General features: G+C 37.5%; 1 protein-coding gene across 1 annotated transcript in view; it reads left to right on the top strand.

The window, feature by feature from the left end:
- parp8 (poly (ADP-ribose) polymerase family, member 8) overlaps positions 1-17,584 on the top strand; it is a 196,691-nt gene that overhangs the window by 63,464 nt on the left and 115,643 nt on the right. The window contains exon 3 of the mRNA XM_028805630.2: positions 15,082-15,119. Coding sequence (XP_028661463.1) covers positions 15,082-15,119 — 38 coding nt within the window. The remainder of the gene's footprint in view (positions 1-15,081; positions 15,120-17,584) is intronic.

Below are 17,584 nucleotides of genomic sequence, written 5' to 3'. Positions count from 1 at the left end.
TACGATGCACAAGACATTAATAAAAACACATAGTTAAAATCAGCCTACAATAAAATACTAGAATGCTTCATTTAAAAGACGAACAGCAGTAGGAAAAAAACTGTTTTTAAAACCTGGTAGTTCTACATTTCAGGCTGCGGTACCTTCTGCTTGAGGGCATGAGGGAAAAGAGTTCAGAGGCAGGATAAGTTGGGTCTCTAGAAATCCGCACAGCTCTGGCCAGACAGCGTTGTTTTGCCAAATCTTGTACATTTGGCAACGGGGCTCCAATGATCCTCTCCGCAGCCCTCACCACTTTCCTCAGTGCTTTCCAGTCCGAAGCGCTGCAGCTAACCTGCCACAGAGTGCTGCTGCTGGTTAGCACGCTCTCTATGGTCCCTCTGTAAAAAGTGGTGAGGACTGACTTACTGAGATGGGCCCGCTTTAACCTCCGCAGAAAGATCAAGCGCTGGTGAGCTTTCTTGATGACGGAGGAGGTGTGCAGGGACCAGGTGAGGTTGTTCGTCACATTAACTCCCAGGAACTTAGTAGACTGCACAATTTCCACAGCAGTGTTCTTAATGTAGACCGGGATGTGTATCAGCTGTTTCTTCCTGAAGTCGATCACCAGTTCTTTTGTTTTTTCGACATTCAGTATCAGATTGTTTTTTATCACACCATTCCACAAATGACTTCACCTCCTCTCTGTAATCCCCCTCCCCGTCACCTCGAATGAGACCCACCACTGTTGTGTCGTCCGCATACTTAATAATTTGGTTTGTGCTGAACTTGGCACAACAATCGTGGGTCATCAGCGTGAAGAGGAGGGGACTTAGAACACACCCCTGTGGAGAACCTGTGCTCAAGGAGATGGTATCTGATTTATTCTTTCCTACCCGTACGTACTGTGGCCTATCCATTAGAAAGTCCAATATCTAGTTTTGCAGAGGTATGCCCAGTCCCAATGGGCCCCAGTTTGCTGATCAAATTCTGAGGGATGATGGTATTAAAAGCCGAACTAAAATCAACAAACAGCATGCGGACCATAGCGTCTCTATTCTCCAGATGTTCCAATGAAAAAACAATGCCAGATAGCAGATTTAAAAGATGACGTGGCATCTTCAGTTTCTACTTCGTCTAACTCCATCATTATTTCAGTTGCTCTGCACTTAGCTACACACTTTCAAGCTAAAGCAGGGGCTTATTAATGTATGTATGACACTCACTGCACCCTCTGTAGTTAAAAAGGAGCATTTAAGAATAAAAGGAGAATGCATACATTTTTGTTAGTGCTTAGAGAAACCAATTCCACATCATTGTGATCAACATCTATATATGTATGCATTTTGTGGTATGTTTGAATCGTGAAATTTCGTAGTATGAAATATTGTTACATAACTAGTCCCCAATACACATTATTGAATCATCAGTGCAGGTGGACTTCAGCATCAATTTTAACACTGTATGGATACTTCTTTCAAACATTTTATATTTAAGAATCATGACGTACAGTTTGCTATAAATCGTCCACAACCAACAACTAAAGTAGCACTTGATGCAAGTTTTACATTCCTTGGGTAGGAATCTGACATCTATGATAGGATTGTGGTGACTAAAACTACTATTTTGGCACAGTTGTAATATGTAATACAGTGTAAAATGCCATTACAAACTTGTATATTATGTACTTTTTACAATATATGTAGATACATTATATTATCACCAGTGCCCAACTGATATGATTTTTTTTAGACTGACAGTGATATTGATGTAATGTGTGGGCAGGAAATATAGCTTATTACTGATACATTGTGCTGATTTTACTGGTGTGTTTTAAGTATTAGTTTTCCTAGGAGAAATGTAAATGAAAACAGACATTAAATGTTTGATACAGTACTTGATTATGAACATATTTTAATGTAACATTTAAACTTTATTTTAATATGTTATTAATAAAACTCCTTGGAAAAACTGTAATGTTCTTTAGAGAGTAGTTTCACATCCCTGAAAACATGCCTGCACTTTAACTTGAACATTTTTGAACTCTTACATTTTCTTAGTAAGCAATAGTAGAAACAACAAATATTATGAAAGACTGGGTAATTTATTAAAAATGTATAAACTATTTGATAAAGTAGATACTTATTTAGATAAAAGTAGTCAAATTTTAATAACTGTCTGGAAAAAAGGGTGATAATAAAGAATAAATCATACTGTTCATCTAAGTAAGTGCCAGACTGAAGTAATCACAACTAAAACCCTTTCTATAATTTGATATCAATCTTTCACATTGCAAGCTGAGGGATTATAACCCCAATCTTCTTTGCAGAACTACTGTAGTTTAGTTTAGACATGTTGATAGGTTTATCAGCATTTGAGATCCTTCCACAGGATCTGTATTGGGTTTAAGTCAAGGTCTTTGATTAGGCCACCTTAATTTTGTTTCTTTTAAGCCACTCAGTTATAGAACTTGCTTTTGAGTTTTCGGTTATTTGTCCTGCTTAGGGATGTCAAAAGAAACTAATATTTCAGTACTAAAGTGCTAAGTTTGATACTAAAGTTCCAGAAATGTAGCTAGCTTTTATACAGTATTGAATATAGAGCCGGTAGTTTAAATTGATATTGGGATTTTTATTGATTCTTTCGTGTCAATTCAATTTTTTGAATTGACACATGGAAAATCAATTTTCAAGAACCTAAAGTAATTGACAAATCTCCTAGTTCATTAAGTATGTTAAATGATTTTGTAGCAAGAAACATCGAGCCAAGATTTAAACAAAGTGGATATCTGGCTTGTCTGCATTGGTGGTGAAACAAGTTGCTCTATTTGTTAATAACAAAAAATAACTGTCATACTGTAATCTGTAAGTGAAAGCACACATCATATTTTGAGTGGTACATTGAGAAATGTAATGACAGCCCAATTAATTTTTAAATTCTGGATTTGTACACAGGCATAAGCAATAACAAGTCTGATCAGTCTTGTAAGAAAACAGCAAAAAAGGCTATTTTACAAGGCTTCTCAAATAAAGGATTAATATAAAAGTGACAAATTTGATTTCATACAGGAAGCTTTTAAAATTGGGACAAATGTTTAAAAAAAACTTTTTTTCTTTTTAGAAAATTAGAAAATTAAAACACCCTTAGCTTCTGATATTTGAATTAATTTGATTAATTTGTTAAATACTACTCTTTAGTACAGTAATCCCTCCTCCATCGCGGGGGTTGCGTTCCAGAGCCACCCGCGAAATAAGAAAATCCGCGAAGTAGAAACCATATGTTTATATGGTTATTTTTATATTGTCATGCTTGGGTCACAGATTTGCGCAGAAAACACAGGAGGTTGTAGAGAGACAGGAACGTTATTCAAACACTGCAAACAAACATTTGTCTCTTTTTCAAAAGTTTAAAACTGTGCTCCATGACAAGACAGAGATGACAGTTCTGTCTCACAATTAAAAGAATGCAAACATATCTTCCTCTTCAAAGGAAACAGAGAGGAAAGCAAAACAAATCAATAGGGCTGTTTGGCTTTTAAGTATGCAAAGCACCGCCGGTACAAAGCTGTTGAAGGCGGCAGCTCACACCCCCCTCCGTCAGGAGCAGGGAGAGAGAGAGAGAGAGACAGAGAAAAACAAAGTCAAAAATCAATACGTGCCCTTTGAGCTTTTAAGTATGCGAAGCACTGTTGCAGCATGTCGCTTCACGAAGCAGCTGCACACAGAAGGTAGCAACATGAAGATAATCTTTCAGCATTTTTAGACGAGCGTCCGTATCGTCTAGGTGTGCGAACAGCCCCCTGCTCACACCCCCTACGTCAGGATCAGAGAAAGTCAGCGCAAGAGAGAGAGAGAGAAAGTAAGTTGGGTAGCTTCTCAGCCATCTGCCAATAGCGTCCCTTGTATGAAATCAAACTGGGCAAACCAACTGAGGAAGCATGTACCAGAAATTAAAAAGACCCATTGTCCTCAGAAATCCGCGAACCAGCAAAAAATCCGCGATATATAATTTAAATATGCTTACATATAAAATCCGCGATAGAGTGAAGCCGCGAAAGGCGAAAGCGCGATATAGCGAGGGATCACTGTAATATTAACCAGGTAATTATGCAGATATAAATCTTAGAATAGCAAAAATTACATGCCTAACCAATTGGTTTTCAGATAAACCAGTGTTTAACTGGTTAAACATGTGAGTGTTGCAGTCTAGCTCCAGCCTCATTGGGGCCACATGTTTTGGGAGGATAAGTGCACCAAATTAACATCATTTTTGACACAAATCTTTGAATGCCTATTAGGCAGCCTTGGTGTCACAATCATTCCTAACCCATTAACAGCTACAGTATGTTTGGTGTACTTCCAGATGGGTTTAAAGTGGAGAAGGACACATTAATTGTAATTATCTATACCACACTATTAGCACTTACATTGTACTTGCTTAACTGGATTAATCCCAACCAACCTTTTATAAGTCAGTGAGTAACTGATTTTCAATAACTATTTGAAATCGGAAAAAAATCTAATTTTCTTTTTTTTTCTTTTTTTTTTTAAATAATTTTATTGATTTTATTGTAATCATTCCATACAAATAGATCAATTTTTACAAAGAAAAAAAAAAAAAAAAAGGATTGAAAACAAATCAACCCCCCACCCCTGAGAAAGAGAGCATGGCCCAAAAAATAAAAATAGTAAAAATAAATAAATTGATGAGTTTATTAGGCAGATACAAATAAATGGAGAAGAAAAAGAAATGGGGAGAGAATCTACTTTCTCAGTGCTTTAAGAGCTTATTCTAAAAATATTATTGATTAGATCCTGCCAGGTTTTGAAAAAGTTAGATCCTCCAAATGAAATTTGATTTTTTCTAATTTCAAATAATATAAAACATCAGTTACCCACTGACTTAAAAGAGGAGAGTTAGGATTCTTCCAGTTTAGCAAAATAAGTCTGCATGCCAATAGTGTAGTGAAGGCAATCACAGTTTGTTTGTCCTTCTCCTCTTTAAGCCCATCTGGAAGAACACCAAACAAAGCTGTTAGTGGAAAATCTAATTTTCACATAGATCATCTGTTCAACACTTTTTAAAAATATGGCAAGATCTATTTATTTAATTAAATTTAAGAATAAGCATTTATATTGGGGGGGGGGGGGGGGGCATTCTACTTATTTTGTTGTTTTTAAAGATTTGCTCATGCTGTTGGCTCTCTCTCTCTCTCTGGTAGTGCAGAATTCTGATTTGTTACGTTTGACATGATTGTATGAAATTTTGTTTTCTTCAAATAGCATTTAACTTACTTAAAGCATTCCGGGGTTCAACAAGCAAAGGCCTCACAAGCTTCACTAGTAGTTTTTAGGAGGCATTCCATTGAGTGAGCTGGGTTTAGAAGATGATCAATAGATGAGAATAAAACTTTTGGATTACCAGCATTGTCATTTATAATTTTAGAAAAATAGGACTGGCTGACAAGGCACACTGTGTTGTTATATTAAGTTATTTGTGCCTTCAGTATTTCATATTGGGCTATTAATTTAGTTTTTCTCCATTTACACTCGACTCTCTTCTTGAGACTTCCAAGGTGTGATGTTGCTGAAGATTTCTTAACAGTCTTTTCAGGGGCCACTATGTCAGCTGCAGCCCTTACATAGCATTAACGTTTTTCACCATACTTGTTACAGTACTAGCTTTATTAAGGCAACCACTACAGCTACTGATTGTTTAGAATTTTTAGCAAAATGAAGCTGCATATGAATCAAAATAACATTTTTTTTAAACAGTTGTAGTTCTCAGTATTTCTACATCAAATGATGTGCAAAAATGGTCCTGATGTGCTGACATCCATGACCTGCCTCATGTCAACTTTTAATCCTTTTGAAATTACTTAACGTGTGGACTGGTTGACATGCTGACTAAGATTCAAAAGAATGCAGTAAGTTCATGAATTCTCTTGCTTTCATGTCACACTGGTTTATCCAGGTGAACATTTGAAATCCACCTACAATTAGGAACCTGGTCATAGTTAGTTATTATTAGATAGTAAGTCTGAGATTTGCTCAGTAAAAGCACATTATATTTTGGAGGTTTATTAAAAGTCAGTACGAGAGACTGTGACACCCCCTTGAAACAACCATGGCAAGATACTCGAAAGACATGAAAGTACCAAAACTGGCATATTTGCAGTTTAATCGGCTTGAGCAAATATTCGCTAAACTGTCACAAAACTGTAATCAAATAACACTGCCACACCATCAGAGCTGAGCCACGTTTCACTTAATCTAAGAAAGTCTATTTTTCTGTTACTGATAAGATTGTTAACGTAGTCTTGCTGGTTAACACTCAAATATGTAGTAAAGCCAGATTTAAGGTTCCTGAAGAGTAGAGCTGAATCAGAGTATTGATCAAACCTGAAATGGGAATTAAATTATTTGTGTTTATGCCCCCTTTGTGCAGATTTATTCAAACATATGATCTGTTATAGTTCTAATACAGTGCACATCTAGAGAAAGAGAGGTTGGGAACATACTCTGAATACATCGTGTTGCCGCACCCACCACATGACAAACCACCCTGATTAGGACCAGAGTGCAGCCTTGCAACGGGTGACACCTTGGCACCAAACTGGAAACAGTGTGATGTTTTTTACAGTGCCAGTCCTGCAACCAGCCCCCAAGGTTTCCCAACAAATTGGAGGACATACTTGCAGGACTGGATGCAGGTTAACGTCATACCCAGGACAAAGTAATTGCAGGTTAAGGGCCTACTCAAAGGCCCAACAAAATATAGTCACTTCTGGCGTTTATGGGATTTGAACTGGCAACCTTCCAATTGCCAGTGCAGGTCCCTAGCCTCAGAGCCACCACTCCACCGATAAGTATGTTTATGGTTTCATACATCTGTAGGTAGAGTTGTAATTAAGTTGTTTTGCATTTATACAGCTTTGTCCGGGTTTTTTAGTTAGACTATGGTTCATTGTTATAATGCCAATACAGTGCACATTTAAGTATGAACTCACTGCAGAATTTGCACATCCGAAAACAGCACTATAATAAACATTAGGAGTAAAATTACTTAGTCAAGAAAATCCAGTTACCTTTGAGATATAGTCTGAAGAGGACCTGGGTGCTTAATCTGTCTGGATGCAGGCCATAAAGTCTGTATAAAAAGGGGTCTCTCCCAGAAGAGGTCCCAGTTGGTCAACAAAGCTGACATTTCACCTATCACAGAAGGTTCTCATCAATGTGTTTATTGCCAAGAGTCAACTGTTGGTTTCATCTGATCTATGGAGCGATGGAAGTGGACCTGATGCAACAATTCTTACAGCTGGGGTCCTCTCCTTCATGGCCTGAATGAGGGATGTGAAGTCTGTCTTCAAGAGCTCTGACAGTCGATATTGAATGTCATTGACTCTAGTGTGGTTAACAATAGTCCTTTGTGTCTTCTCAAGGACTGTTGGAGGGTTTTATTTCTACATCTTTAACTAATACGACCAGAAAACTTGTCGCAAACTTTCCTACTGTCAGGTAACCATAAGTCCAGGTAGCTCATTATCAAGTCTTCTATAATACCATGTCACCACTGTCTGCAGGAATAGCAGGGAGTGGGAGAAGGTCGAAGTGGTTGTGAGTGGCAATTCTAAATTGAAGAAGTGGAGATGACCTGAGCTTGGACCCCTGCTCCCATCTTCAGTGTTCCCAGGATCCATCATCGTCATCTGGAGCAAGACCAGTGTAAAGGTGACATGGCCCAGGATGTAAGCAGCATGATGTTACGTAAAGGTACAAAGTCTGTATGAGGCGAACTTTCTGCTCAGCTTTCGTGTGTGACAAGGAGTTGTTGAATATGCATCTCTGGGATTCCAGTATTGCTCACCCTGATATCCGAAGACAGTCCTTGAGCCTCACAAACTATCTGAACTTTCTGAACTTAAGCTGTATGGTTTAATCCACCATCAAATCCTGTCCAGCGAGCAAGTCTAGGAAGTCTGTTTTCTGTAATATATGCTTCTGCATCATTTTGCAATGAATTCCTGAAGATATCAGACTTGGCTTGCAATTGTTCTAATTTGCCAACCTGCTGCTGTTATTTGAGAGTGCAGATGCTCACAAGCTAATGCTTATCTAGAGGTTTTAAACCATTCAGTGTGAATGGCCAGTGGTGTGTGTTTTATCTTACATGATTTCTGTTGTTATCTGGTGTTTTAATTACTATGAATAATGTTACAGTTTACTTTTGACTTCTATAATTGAACACATATAAATAATTAACTTTTTTGTTCTTTTCTGTGTAATTTCTGCCTTATTCCCAATCCTGACATAAAGGCTGTGGCTCCTGTAACACTGAATTGGACTAAGCAGATTTGAAATAGGTGGATGAAAACTATTAGATCTTGTTTAATTGGTTTTCCTCGGTGTCCCATACTTGTAATAATCACTCTTTATAAAGGCGTTATATACTTAGTGGCTGAAAAGATCATTTTAGAATCAGATCTAGTTTTGCACAATCAGAAATGTTGGGTTTGCTTTGTGCTTTGACAATATTTTAACAGTGAAAGAAAACAGAATTATTACAACTTTCCACTTAATATTATTGCACTGCTGTTGTTTAGGATTGTTTTTTATCAAGGTAGTGTATTTCAGACATGCTTAAAGATTACAAGAGAATAAATTATAGTATGACATAGTACTGGGTCAGTATACCGGTTCATACCAAAAACTGTTTATTTTTGTTATGATATGGATTTTTCTTATACCGCAACACCGGTTTAAATTGCCTAAACAATGTTCGGAACGTGGCGTTGTGGGAAACTGTTTAAGGGGGATTTTTTTCACGGCTGCAGCGCTAAACACACATGCAATGGAGTACATGCATTAGTGGAGGTATTGAACGGTGAAAATGGACAGAGAACATTCTGAAACTGAAGCTATAGCAGACAATAAAATTGAACATGATGACACAGAAGAACTTTTGCCGAAAAAAAGGAGCCGTGTCTGTTGTCTGCAGATACTTTGGTTTTAAAAGGTCAGATGTTGGACCATTATGTTCAAATGTGTGAATATTGTTTCTATACTACTGGATAATACTGCAAGCCAAGTTGTACTACTTTTATTTTTTTCAATACTGTGAAATGTACCTGGTACTGTGTAATAGTGTGATGACATGTTGACTTTATTCTCTACATTTCCACTTTAATCTTGCCGTTTTTGTCGAGATTAAAGTCGACATGTTGACTTTATTCTCGTAATTTGTCATTAAAGTAGAACATTGTAAATTAAACTTCATCTTAAAATTAATATTTAATTTAACTAGATTTTCTCAAACCCCGTCATAAGTTAAGTAGCACATTAAATGTTTTGTGTTAAGTGTTCCCTGATCCATGTTAATCACTACGTGCTTCTTAAATTGATTTCCTCTTGCACTAAGAGGAGGCACAGGCAGCAATTACCACACAGAATACATTAATTTCATGATATTCCTGCTCCCTGAAAATTTAGAATACTAGATAAATACTTGATTTAATTTTCATGATGAAATGCATTAAAGCATGTATTAATCATGTGGGGGCACGGTGGCGTGGAGGTTGCACTGCTGCCTCGCAGCAAGGGGGGGTCCCAGGTGTTCCCTGCCTTGAATTTGCATGTTTTTCTGGGGTGGGGTTTACTCAGCGTGACTTCAGTTTCCTTTGCAAAGGTCATATAGGATTGTGGGTTTTGTTATGCTATATTGACCCAAGTGTATGTATTGCCTCGTATTCACCTTGCGATGTGCTGGCGCCCTGTTCAGGATTTGCTCCTGCCTTGCACACAATGCAGGCTGGGATGGGTGCAACACTGAATGGATGGCATAATTAAACATTTATAACGAAGATTTTTTTAAAGTTCTGAAACGTCCTGGTCTGTTATTTATAACTAGTTTTAATTTTACAAAAAGATGTTTATCGGTGGTGATAGGTTATGTGGAGAAAGAAAAAGGAAGGATAGGAACTGGGGGTCAGACAGAGACAACACGCATGCAGTAAAGAACGCCCGCTCAGAGGAACATCCATTGAATTCTGTGTTTGTCTCCGACTACCAGATCACGAACCCAACATTTACACAATATTTAAGTTAAACCTATGCGATACCCATTCATACATCCTGTTTTTGGAGCCTCGTCACACCTGCTATAAAGTTGTATTTAGTTCTGTGAGGGAGCAGCAGTACCGCCACACTACCATGCATGTTTAATACCTGCTTTAATGCATTTCATCATGAAAATGATGTCAGTATTTATCTTAGCATTGTAAATTTTCAGAGAGCAGGAATATCATAAAGTGAATGTATTCTGTGCGGCGATCGATGCCCGCACCTCCTCTTAGTGCAGAGGAAAGTCAGTTTAAGAAGCGTGTAGTAATTAACAACTGGGTTGGGGAACACTTAATACAAAGTATTTAACGTGCTACAATAGTTATGGACGGGGTTTGAGAAAATCTAGTAAATTAAACATTGATTTTAGGATGAAGTTTAGTTTACAACATTCTACTTTAATGACAAACTAAAGTCCGAGATTTCCACTTTATTCTCATAATCTCGACATAAGCGTTGAGATTAAAGTGGAAATGTCGAGAATAAAGTCCAACATGTTGACTTTATTCTCGACAGTTTTTTTTCTTCACTGTGTTTGTAGTTTTTTTTTTCTTCACTGTGGCCCTAATATGCTTTCCGCTAGGGCTATACCACAATAGAATTATAAATGGCAAGTTGCAGTTTTATTATTTATGCATATAGTTTATCTTGAAGCAAGTTCCATATTAATGCAGTTTGCCTTAATGATGGTTCAGTTGGTAAAGATGTCATCACCAAGTTGCACTTGTTTTATTTTATTTTTATTTTGTGAATACTGTGTAATGCACCTGGGCTTGAAGTCTTGGACGTAATAGTATTATTACTGGAAGTTGCACTATTATTTATTGTATTGTTGTTATTTATTAGTTTAAATATTATGCAGTTTAATGATGGTAAAGTTGTTTAAAAGTCACTTTAACGTGTCAGTGGACAGAGATTATTAACATTAACAAAGTGTAGTTGGTTTACAAAACATATTTACTATTTTTTCCTTTTTCTAAGACATGTTCATTTCAGTACAACTTTTAGCAAGCACCTCAGGATATTTTACTAAGTCTAAATGCCTCTTTGGATGGTTGTTGTCAAAATTATAGTTTAAGTTTGTTCAATAAAAAGGTTCTATATTTTGACTGCAACTGTCATGCAATGTAATTCCTTCTCTTCAACAGTGCCACCCCCCTTGAAAACTATCACTTTATGGGGCCATGCAAACCTGTATTCATACTTGTGTGCACATTAACATGTCTTTTTGTACAATGTACAATTCTCATGGCAGTGAAATAGGTTATTCTTAGCTAGTCTACTGCAGTAATTGCAGTGGAAAATGTGGTTAACATCCACTCATGCATGGGAATATAATACCGTCCAATACCATGAAACTGGTATAATTTTGAAAAATACCGTGATATAGAATTTTGGTCATTCCGCCCAGCACTAGTTTGACAATTCTGCATCTTTCATCAGCAGAGGCTTTGACATGCACCTTGGCTAAGGCTTCACAGTAGAATGCAAAAAAGTGTTGATTTTACTTTTGTTCAGCTAGCAAATTTAAAAGTGGCCCTACATTTCATGTGATTAGTCTAGAATTGAAACACAATGTAAATAGGAATAGTGCATGAATAGGAATTGAGTGAAGTGTGAAATATCTGTTATAAAATTAATGAGACTGATTAAAGGCATTCATAGAGCTGTAACCAATGTACTGAGGGATCCCACAGATGACATTTTACAAGAATCCTTCCATGGTGGAAGGTCCAACGTGTAATAAAAATTTGCTTATTTTTACAATAAAATTCTCTTTAATGTATTTCTCATGAATTTCATTGTAGAACATCATGTATACTTTATAGTGTATACAACATTTAATATTTTACCATTTTTGAAAATATTATTTAGAAGTGGAATATTTTTATTGACGAGAATTGATTATGTTTGATAAAAGTTTGAAAATTTTCTGAAATTCTAGCTATATTTGACAATACAAAGAAATTTGCTTGTCTTAGAAGACCAGCTTGTACAAAGTGTCCGGAAATTAACTGTGCTCTGAGGGAATCGCCAAATTTGAAGAGGAAAATCTTATCCGAATTTCAGGATACATAATTATCTTACTAAATTATTGACTTAAGTGAAAACCCATAGTGGGTGAATTTGATGTGAGGTTTATCTAAGGTTTAAGAAGTGTTTTTACAGTTCAGTCCATTTGCACATTTGTATTTCATCCTAATTTATTGTGATGGGCAGCCGCGGCCTTTACCCATCTGGGGACGACAGCTGGATGGAAGGACTGGGGGAGAGGGCAATCTGTCAGGTACTACCTCCCCTGGGGACATTAGAGGGCAGCTCTCCTGGGCAGCTGTGGCACCATGGATTCCCACAGGGCACGCTGGGAGTTGGAGTTTGGCACAGCCCTGGGTTCCGTGGGGGCTGCCAGGGGGAGCTGCAAAGCCCTACTTTGGGCTTTAACCACATCTTGAAGTGATTCCAGGTCTGATTAATGAGCCACCTGGAACACTCACAGGACCAGCTTGAAAGGAGCCACCTCACTCCATTCAGGAAGCCAGAGTCGGGTGGAAGAGGACAAAGCTTGCTGGAAGAGGAGTGGAGGTGAGAGAGAGGAAGAGAAAGTGAGAAGAAGAGTGTGTTTTGTGCTTTGAACTGTGTTGCTGTGGGGAGTTAGAGAAAAGCGTTTCCCACGGAAATAAAAGCATATGCTGTGCAACGCTTGTGTCTCTGCCTATCTGTGTCAGATTAGGGTGGCTGTACACACCCCGGTTGTCCGCAGTATATTTTACTCTTGGATATAAAGCCGTTTTATCGTATTTTTTTTTTTTGTTTTGTTTTTGTTTTCTCAACCTTGTCTTTCTGGAGTGTTATCCTGAGATATATTGGAAGCTAGCATAATTTCAGCAAAAAATGTAAAACATTGTTTAGATTTGTTTTTGTTAAAATTAAGCTGAAATGATCCTACAAAGAAGCTATAGTAACAAAGTAATCAGTATGGCTTCTGTATATGTACAGTGCATCCGGAAAGTATTCACAGCACATCAGTTTTTCCATATTTTGTTATGTTACAGCCTTATTCCAAAATGGATTAAATTCATTTTTTTCCTCAGAATTCTACACACAACACCCCATAATGACAACGTGAAAAAAGTTTACTTGAGATTTTTGTAAATTTATTAAAAATAAAAAAATTGAGAAAGCACATGTACATAAGTATTCACAGCCTTTGCCATGAAGCTCAAAATTGAGCTCAGGTGCATCCTGTTTCCCCTGATCATCCTTGAGATGTTTCTGCAGCTTAATTGAAGTCCACCTGTGGTAAATTCAGTTGATTGGACATGATTTGGGAAGGCACACACCTGTCTATATAAGGTCCCACACTTGACAGTTAATGCTTGGTTTGTGCTCTGACATGAAGTCAAAGGAATTGTCTGTAGACCTCTGAGATAGGATTGTCTCAAGGCACAAATCTGGGGAAGGTTACAGAAACATTTTTGCTTCTTTGAAGGTCCCAATGAGCACAGTGACTGCCATCATCCGTAAGTGGAAGAAGTTAGAAACCACCATGACTCTTCCTAGAGCTGGCTGGCCATCTAAACTGAGCGATCTGGGAGAAGGGCCTTAGTCAGGGAGGTGACCAAGAACCCGATGGTCACTCTGTCAGAGCTGCAGAGGTCCTCTGTGGAGAGAGGAGAACCTTCCAGAAGGACAACCATCTCTGCAGCAATCCACTAATCAGGCCTGTATGGTAGAGTGGCTAGACGGAAGCCACTCCTTAGTAAAAGGCACATGGCAGCCCGCCTAGAGTTTGCCAAAAGGCACCTGAAGGACTCTCAGACCATGAGAAAGAAAATTCTGTGGTCTGATGAGACAAAGATTGAACTCTTTGGTGTGAATGCCAGGCGTCACGTTTGGAGGAAACCAGGCACCGCTCATCACCAGGCCAATACCATCCCTACAGTGAAGCATGGTGGTGGCAACATCATGCTGTGGGGATGTTTTTCAGCGGCAGGAACTGGGAGACTAGTCAGGATAAAGGGAAAGATGACTGCAGCAATGTACAGAGACCTCCTTGATGAAAACCTGCTCCAGAGTGCTCTTGACCTCAGACTGTGGCGACGGTTCATCTTTCAGCAGGACAACGACCCTAAGCACACAGCCAAGATATCAAAGGAGTGGCTTCAGGACAACTCTGTGAATGTCCTTGAGTGGCCCAGCCAGAGCCCAGACTTGAATCCGATTGAACATCTCTGGAGAGATCTTAAAATGGCTGTGCACCGACGCTTCCCATCCAATCTGATGGAGCTTGAGGAGGTGCTGCAAAGAGGAATGGGCGAAACTGGCCAAGGATAGGTGTGCCAAGCTCGTGGCATCATATTCAAAAAGACTTGAGGCTGTAATTGCTGCCAAAGGTGCATGGACAAAGTATTGAGCAAAGGCTGTGAACACTTATGTACATGGGATTTCTCAGTTTTTTTATTTTTAATAAATTTGCAAAAACCTCAAGTAAACTTTTTTCACATTGTCATTATGGGGTGTTGTGTGTAGAATTCTGAGGAAAAAAATGAATTTAATCCATTTTGGAATAAGGCTGTAACATAACAAAATGTGGAAAAAGTGATGCGCTATGAATACTTTCCGGATGCACTGTATGTTAATACTGCATATCTAATTTACATTTGATAATTTTTTTGTGTTTTTTTTTCCCTTTCTGTGTATTGTGCTTATGGGAAGATACTTTTCATAGAAATGTTAAGTTATTTAAATGTGGTTGTGGTCAAGGTCACAGAGTATTTTTTTTTGTTTGTTCTGCATGCTATATACAGTCAGTCAACAGTAGCTAGAATCAAACAAAACTACCAGATGATCAGAGTTTCAAATTATTTAGTGCTTAATGTTCAATTTACCAATTAAATTTTATATTTTTTATTAAGAACTACAGTTATGGAGTTGAATAGATCAAATCATATTTTGACAGTTTTTTTTTTTCCACCCAACACAGAGTTTCCTACTCCGTACATGTTTCAGAAGACTATCCAGGTTAGTAGGAATTTTATTTTTTACGTAGTTTCTTCTTTGCTTGATATAGATTGCAGTAACTAAAATAAAATGTATGTATACAGTAGGTATACAATTTTTGTCTTATTTCACATTTAAAAGTTTAGGTTTTTTTTGTCGTGTCGCATGCTTTCCAGTCCACTTCTTCCACTAGGGGTTCAATATAGTTATTACTTGGAACCATCTAATTAAGCCTTTCAGTCAAGGTAATGAAAACAGTGGTAAATATTTGTCTACTGATGCATTATGTGCCAGACTCAGACATGCTGAACAATGCAGCAACAAATTAAATGTTTTCATAAACATATATTGTGTAACTTCTCTTTTTCTCCACACTTAAAAGAACACTCCACCCAAAAATTATATTGAAACTGAAGATCTGCCTGTCCCCCTCATTCATTGGTGAAGAAACCTGTCTTTAATTCAAACAAACCATGTTGTGGGAAAGATGTCTTCCCTGCTCATTGAATGGAGCTCAGGAAGTAACGTTTAATAATAATTTGTCAACAAATGCACACATTTTGTTCATACAATTGAATATCGAACATGTGGATTATACAATACAAGTTATGTGAGAATTTTATTTCATTTTTTCCAAGGATGTTTTTCATATTGTTCATCAATGTCCAGTGTTGCCACCTATCAGCCTCGTTGAGATTAAATATTCAATATTTAATTTCTCCACAAAAACATGACATTCAATTTTTTTTCTCGCCCACCACTACCAACTTAATGGGGCAAGTAACTCAAAAAATACATAATTTTTGATTGGAGTATTTTTGCTCTGTTTGGCGCTAATGAATGTTTATAAAGTTAGTGAGACTTTGTCGGGCTATAAAAAAAACTACAGAGTATTTAAGGTGTGACACTTTAATATTCAGAACAGTGAAATTTTCTACTTACACAGCTGTTGAATTCTGCAGTCATTTTTTATTTCCCCATACCATTAACAGTAATTTTTGGACCAATCTGTATAAGGTAGAGAAGAAAATAGTCTTTCTAATTAGAAAAATGTAAGAGCAAGGTAGACTTACAACAGCAGTTTGGACTTTTAGTGTCATTTTGCATGTCTGATCCAGAATAGCATCACTTTCAGAACTTGGGTGGTAATTGATGAATGCATTTTTCTTATTTATTTTAAGTTTTTAATGTGCAGTGCTGTTTTATTTTGCTTACAATTATGTTTCCTGCAGTGATGGATTATTGTAGTTTCCTTTCATGAACTTATGTGCCAGTTTTCAATGATTATGCAGCAGTTAAAGTTAAATTTATATAGTCGGTTTTATGTTTTCTGCCTCGTCATTTTCCATTACTAATTGAGGCTTCTCACCCTTTTTGTTTCTCCTTTAGCAACAGGGCCTTCTGCTACAGAAGAAATTGTACCAAGCAGCCATGTTCTCAGACAGATTTTTCAGGCTAATTTGGCTTTCTTAACATCAGGTTTTAGTGCCCACATTCTTCAAATGCAAACGTTTTCAATATAAAACATACCTTTATGCAGGGCTCCGGACAAAAGTTCACCTCAAGGAGTAGGAGCCAATAACTTTGATATAGGTGCCAACTAATCAAATGTGGAAAATATTAATCTTTTAGTATCTTACCTTTCTAACCTCCATATATTTGTGCGTAATTCTTTTCCTTCTCTTGTGCAATGCATCCTTCCCTTGTACTTTTGTGTCCGTCACGATAATTTGGGTAACTGAACGTCATTATAACTTTCAAACTATGTACAGTCATTAAGAACTGTGTATTTTATTCAGGATCTGAGTCTGTGTCACTGAATGTCATCATGTTTAAAGTGAGCCAGCAACCTTTTAAATTGCATTTTGAAGAATTTTAGGTGTCCAGTATTCATTTTGTAAGCAGTACATATGGGGCACACATTTCTACAACTCTGCTCCGGCTGAGAAAGCAAGTGTCTCTTCCAGTGGATAGGACAAAGGGCTAGTGAAGAAAAAAAATGACAAATAGGTTTAGCTCATTTTAACTCTCCTGCGTTCATTTTGTAAACAGAAGAGCATTTCAACGACAAAGTATCAGCTGTGGAAATGATTGTCACTTCCAGTGGATGGGATGGAGAGACACATTATATATGAAATTTGATATTGAAGACTGTCTACAGTCTTTTAAAATACATTTTGTGCAATTTGAGCTATTCAGTGTTCATTCTGCAAGCAGCTTACAGAGGCATGCATTTCTACAGCAAAGGCTCAATTGTGGAAATGAGTGTCCCTTCTGGTGGAAGGGATTGAGGGGCACTTTAGATATGAATGTGCTATAGAAGCCTGTCTGATAGGCATATTAATGACACTGTGCAGCATTTTAACTACCCAGTGTTCATTTTGCAAGGGGCCACAGCAGATAAAGATTGCCATTGAATGGTTTCTACAAGTCTTTTAAAAACATTTGACCAGTTTTAATCTTACATGATCAACTGTGCATGGGAT

Source organism: Erpetoichthys calabaricus, chromosome 7, assembly GCF_900747795.2.
Source record: "Erpetoichthys calabaricus chromosome 7, fErpCal1.3, whole genome shotgun sequence".
Classification (NCBI taxonomy): Eukaryota; Metazoa; Chordata; class Cladistia; order Polypteriformes; family Polypteridae; genus Erpetoichthys; species Erpetoichthys calabaricus.
The sequence above is the reverse complement of the archived record's forward strand: the minus strand, read 5'-3'. Positions and strand labels throughout refer to the sequence as shown.